General features: G+C 35.1%; 1 protein-coding gene across 3 annotated transcripts in view; it reads right to left on the minus strand.

The window, feature by feature from the left end:
* Positions 1 to 4,283, minus strand: part of LOC149194773 (uncharacterized) — a 44,182-nt gene extending 39,899 nt beyond the window's left edge. For 2 of the 3 annotated variants that reach the window (XM_089405161.1, XM_089405160.1), the window contains exons 1-3: positions 4,181 to 4,283; positions 3,869 to 4,077; positions 3,470 to 3,616 (exon numbers count right to left, since the gene is read on the minus strand). In XM_089405161.1, coding sequence (XP_089261287.1) covers positions 3,470 to 3,616; positions 3,869 to 4,077; positions 4,181 to 4,268 — 444 coding nt within the window. In that variant the 5' untranslated portion in view covers positions 4,269 to 4,283. The remainder of the gene's footprint in view (positions 1 to 3,469; positions 3,617 to 3,868; positions 4,078 to 4,180) is intronic. The other variant, XM_089405163.1, reaches the window with a different exon arrangement.
* Between the last annotated feature and the right edge of the window lie 1,942 nt (positions 4,284 to 6,225).

Raw genomic sequence — 6,225 nt, forward strand, 5'->3', positions numbered from 1 at the left:
AATATCAACGTGATAAACCAAAAGCTTTTGAAACGTTAGGAAAGAGATTGCTCCTTTGAACACTACATAGTATATTTTTGAAGTGGGTAAAGGGAAGGATAGAAGTGTTCTTTCGTTTAATTATAGTTAAATTAGAGTAAACATAGTGAATTCAAGCTAGTTTTAAGATTTAGAATTTAATTTTTGTTGTTTGGTAATTTGTACAATTTAAAAATAAGGTGTTGATTTGAATGTTTGTGTAAATTTGTAGAATTTAAAAGCAGGGTTTTGATTTCAATGTTTGTGCAAATTTAGTTTTTAAAAACTATAATCTATTCATTCTAGTCAGGAGATTTTGTTTACTCTAGAAGGGTTTTGATTTTGTATGGCATCATAGGTAGAAGCATGTGATAGTAGAAGAATTGGAGTCTACTTAATTAAGTTGCTTCAATAAGAGTCATCTAGTTTATGAATTAGAAGATTAGGACCATTTTGCGTATTATTGTTCATCCAAGCATTATCTAACATTATGTCAGAGGTAGTCATTTTGCTAAGATGGATCATCAAGATCCTATAAAAACCATCATTTTGGAAGGTTAAGCATTATGACAAGGTTAGTATATATTCCATATAGTGTGGAAACAATACTCTTGAAGGATGAGAGAATCCAGTTGGTCAAATTGAAGGCTCATTTAAGGTCAAATAACTAGATGATTATATGGATGCATAGGGATGCATATTAGAAGTAACTCTTCTCTTGGGTAGGATTCATATGTACAGAATCCTGTAGAAAAAGTTGACCATAAAATATGCTTACTATGGTTATACGATGCTTAAAAGAAGAATTTGACTTACTCTAGAATGAATAAAGGATCAAGACTTTCTCACTAGATTATATAGAAAAGTGATCAACATCCAGTATAGTCTCCAAAACAAAATTATAACTTGTAATCAAGTTCGATCCTTGGGCACTATGATGCATGAAGGAAGATTCTTGTGGAGATGGACCATGAGGATGTCGATGTTTTGATGAGAAAGCCATCACAATGAGGTAAGTCTAATATTTTGTTATTGGTTATATGGTTAACATATTACCTTGCTACCTAGAAAGATATTGCAAGAATATATGATGAATGTTAAGGCAAGCTCAACATATGATCTTGGTAATTATGAAGTCAAGATGTTTTCATCTTGGGATTAAAAGGTAGCAGTGCAAGAAGATAACCTGCAGTTCAAGCTCATATAAAGGAGATCACTGCCATGAGGAAGTTATGATTAGCTTGAAGTTTGGTAAGGCTCAATATAATGCCTTCATTAATGATGAAAAGATGAAAGTGATGTACAAGATTGATGACATGAACCCTGTAACAAGATTGAAGGAAGAAGATGGCTCCAAGATACCTAGAAAAGAAGAAAGCTCAACATAATGAGATACGAAGGAAAGAGGGAGCCATGCATCTATCTTCATAAAAAAACAGGTAGTTGATACTCTTATGAAGACAAGCTAGAAAGCTTGTGGCTATGACTTTCTAATAATAAAAAGTTTTGAATCTCCTTTATGCTTTAGAGGGAGTATGAAGTCTACAAGATATTAGTGAAGGAGCAAGAATCTATTCCAAGTAAGAATAGGGATCTCCTCTCTGGTTGAGAGGGAGTGATGATGAACATCACATGTGCATTCTCTTCTTCATGTGTCATGCACTTGACCAGGACTAACAGCGATAAGTCTAAGTGAAAGACATGGAGAGAGAATGGTGGAGGATTGGATAAGCATTTGTGGTTTCCTTAAGGATAGACAATCCAAGAAAGGAAAGGTATCGACATTCTTTGAGGATAAGACAAGTATCCAAGATAAGATTGGTCGAAGAGGACTGATATTATTTAAGGATTAAGGGATAAAAATCCAAGATAAGAATAGTCCTAAAAGGACATACCTTGTGAACATTAGGATGAGGTATGTGCCTTAGAGGTAATGTGATGTCTCATGTAAAGCCTCCCAACATAATGCTCTTAAATGAAATTGAGCTTGTCTAGTTAGGCCTCAAAGACAGTGCTGGTTATAATGTCGATGCTTGCAATTGCCTTATCAATCTGAATCTTCTTATGAGAACTCTTCAATTTGAGAATGATGTTGTACTCTTCAGGGAGTGTTGAAAATGTAACTAGTTTCGGTTTTCATAGTTGTTATTGTACTCATTTCAATATGTATATCTTAAGTAACAAACAAAAGAAAAAAGAAAATTGTTATTTTAAAGGCATGGGTTTCATGCTTCTTATTGATGGTCTTCTAGGTAAAAGCATGTTCTTCATGCTTCTAGGGTTTGTTAGGTCACGGGATTTATTGTTATGAGTCAAGAGAGTCAACATCATGATTATAAGACCCTTCTGGGCAAAATGTACCTTGTAAAAGAATTGATTTTGTCTAGAAAGTCCTAGAAACCTCCAAAGTACAAGTTAGCCCTGGCAGCTACAAGTCAACCTAAAGGAGGGAATTCGACCCCCTAGAAAGGCTATAAATAGGAGCAATTTCGACCTCATTTGGCACATTCACACACACAAGTTCGATCTCTCAAGAAGAAGTTCGACTTGAAACTGGGAGAAGCAAAACAAGAAGAGTGAAGGTCTAGAAGACAATGAGAATCCAAAAAGAAAAAGAAAGGCTTGTTTTTGGGCTCCATCTTTCTCACACGTGCGAAATCTAGGGTTTCTATAGCTTCCAGGAAGGCTGAAACTGCAAGTCCGAATTGCAGGAGATCAAGTTGCAGGATCAAGCTGTTGGAAGGGCGAGTATTCTAATTTGACTTTATTGACCTTGGGAGACATTGTCTTGCTCAAAGAAGGATCTCTTGAAAGATTTCCATGTGCCTGAATTAGGGTTTCTGCAACAATTACAAAGCTGAAGTTGCAGGGTCGAAGTTGGGGGACGAAACTAAAGTTAGAAGCAAGTTGAAGCAGGATCAAACCTTGCCAATCTGATTTACTTGGAAGAGCTTCTTGGAGGGCTGACTTGGTACTTGGAGGAGGACTTGGTCTAGGCTTTGAGTGTTGGTTGTCTCATTTGAAGCAGATTCTATAAGAAGAAAAGAGATTTTATGGGTTTTCACTTTAGAGGGGTTTTGCCCTGACTTGGAGGCTAATTTAGGTTTCTACTGCCTTTACTATTCTGCTCTTGATAATTGTTTGATGAAGAAGATCTAATTAAAAAAACAAAAAGATAAATAAAGTTCACAAGCAATTATTAAAGTTAAGGAAAATCTAAATTAATAACTGCCATATTGCATTTTCCAACACTCCTATGCCCTGAAAAACAGTTGGTGTATTCCCCTTAACATTGGGGTAACATAGAGCTAATGCTTTGTATGCATTTCGTAATGGTTAGAAACAACCTTTATTGTCACATAGAACATGAGTTTGACGTTTTTTAGGCTTTTCTTGCATTTTTGCTTTTAAATGAGCAAGAAAAATACAATAACAGGAAAGGCGTACATACTTCCAAGAGCCGGAGGAGCTCGCTTCTCCGATTGATAAATGGCAGTGACGAATCCTCCTCTGTAAATATGCGTTTTAAATCATCCTCAAAACCGTTCCAGTCCCTTTCTCCATTTTCATCAAGCTCTCTTACGTGCCCTAAAACGACCTAACTACACGGAATCCAAAATGGAATTAGAGCTCCTTCACTTTCTATCAAGTTACAGTCAACACAAGATCGCTAGCAACGTTAAGCAAATGCCAGATTCTTTTCGATTAATAAAGACATTTAGCCTAATCTTGGCAGATATTTTAGTTCAGAACGTGAAAAAACCTAAAAGCTTCATATCTGACACATTTCTAACCCAATTTACTTGATATTTAAATCTTGGAATGTCAGTTTCTGTAAAGCATCAGTTACCTCCGTGCAAACTCGGAGCAGCAAGCCCTGATCAGCGGCGGAACTTGAATTTGGTATAGATGAATTAACCAGAACCTTTACTAGAGGGATCGCGTGTGCTTCGACTCTGTCAAGTAAGAGAACTTCCTCCATATATCTTAGCGCAATTCTCTCTTGCAGATTACTGCAAGAAGAATTGTTGATGTCTGGAATGTGCATGAATACCATAGCTGTAAAAAGGAGCAAAGTCTCCTATATTAAATTTCTGCGTTAGAGAGCAAAGTCTCCTATATTGTACAAGCGATTTGCGGAGGTTGTAGAATTTAGGAGTACCTTTGAGCAGCTGTGTGCCGATGTCTTTATTGTCAACCAGCTTCTCGACGATCCATTCCCAGGGCAAGGCCGCTGAAGCTTTGGCCATGGCGGATTCCTCTATTCCGCCCATGAGCCGGTAATTTACACGACACGCATGTATAGCATCGCAATTCGCGGTTCATTGACGGCAATCATCTCCTCAAATATGTTCGAAATGGAAAATGTACTTCGAGGGCCCATAAGGCAAAAATATCAACGTGATAAACCAAAAGCTTTTGAAACGTTAGAAAGAGATTGCTCCTTTGAACACTACCCAGTATATTTTTGAAGTGGGTAAAGGGAAGGATAGAAGTGTTATTTAGTTTAATTATAGTTAAATTAGAGTAAACATATTGAATTCAAGCTAGTTTTAAGATTTAGAATTTAATTTTTGTTGTTTGGTAATTTGTACAATTTAAAAGTAAGGTGTTGATTTCAATGTTTGTGTGAATTTGTAGAATTTAAAAGCAGGGTTTTGATTTCAATGTTTGTGCAAATTTAGTTTTTAAAAACTATAATCTATTCATTCTAGTCAGGAGATTTTGTTTTGGTGTATTTGGGCAATTTCTACATATTTTCTGCACCTCATCATTGTTGAATTAACTCTGTTGGGTTGAACGAATGGTTGGAATCAAAGTAGCTAAAAAAGCTTGAACAGGTGCAAATCGTTGGATGGGATGATCGCAGACTAATTAAAGTTGCAAAGGTTTTGAAATATTTGATAGGATGTTCTTCATCTCCCCTTAATTATATCTAAGTTATATTAACAAAATAGAGTTTATAATAATTGGTATATTTTTCAATTGGTGTTTATAATAATTGGTATTTTTTTAATTGAAAAATAGTAATTTAAAATAAATTTAAGATTAACAATGGAAATTGATATTAGCAACCCATGACCATATATCAACTAATTACCATATATTATAGGATGTTTGCAATGATTTCAAATTGCAACATAGCTGTTGTTTCTCACTGTGATGCGTATTCTCTTACCATGAGTGGCGGATGTTCATGCATTCCCTAATGCCATCAATAAACACATTTTTTTTCCATCCACGTTACAATCAAAGAGCTACATTTAATGTCATTGTCCAAATATTGAATTTATTACATAATTAAATAACTACAATTAATTCCATGAAATTACTAAATGAAAATGTCGTGATTATGTTACATGCATACTATTATAAGTTTTAGGAATATAGTTAAGACTCCAAAGATTGCAAAATACAGGCAATCTTATTTTATTGATTGGATTTGGATTACCTCGAGAGTACAAGAAATATTTAGATTTTATTAATTGGATTTAAAAAATCTTAGCGATTTTTTTAGGCCTGTGAATTTGTATTTAGATTTTATTAATTGGATTTAAAAAGCTTGGCGATTTCTTTAGGCATGTGAATTTGTCTTAAATATCACTGGCTAGAGATGCCAACATAGAACATTAGTAATGGACCTTTTAATTATTTTTGCAACCTCTCTTACCTTAAAAAAAATAATCTATCAAAAGCCATAATGGTTAGACACCGTGAGAGGACATTTATGATGGCCCATTTAATTATTCTTGTGGCTTCAGTCCTCCCTCCTGAACCTAATGCAATGAAATGACATATAATAGTTCTAGAATGAGAGGCCAAATGGAGTAGCATTTCAGTTTAGGTCGTGATGTATCAGTGACATACAATTCACAGTCCGGTAAGAAATATGGAAGGCAGTACCAAAATGGAAATGGTAGCATAAATATGGGAGAGATAAAACTAAGATTTAGTTAATGCAAATTTTAACAAGATTATCTCTGAAAAGCATTATTAGGTTTTATGTTATATACCTAGGGGGGATAATATGGGGTACAAAGGGAGGTACCCAAGGGAATAATGTAATAATGGGATGGGCCATAGTAATAAATAAGGTGGTTAACCCGTATCATGTAAGGGACCACAAGTAGTTAGTAATAATGTAATGGGCCCATGGTATTAGATAGATGGTATTGAGGGAACCATGGTAATGACCCATGGTATTGT

Source organism: Pinus tabuliformis, chromosome 2_2 (assembly GCF_031772625.1).
Source record: "Pinus tabuliformis cultivar Carrire ecotype Pingquan chromosome 2_2, CPIR1, whole genome shotgun sequence".
Classification (NCBI taxonomy): Eukaryota; Viridiplantae; Streptophyta; class Pinopsida; order Pinales; family Pinaceae; genus Pinus; species Pinus tabuliformis.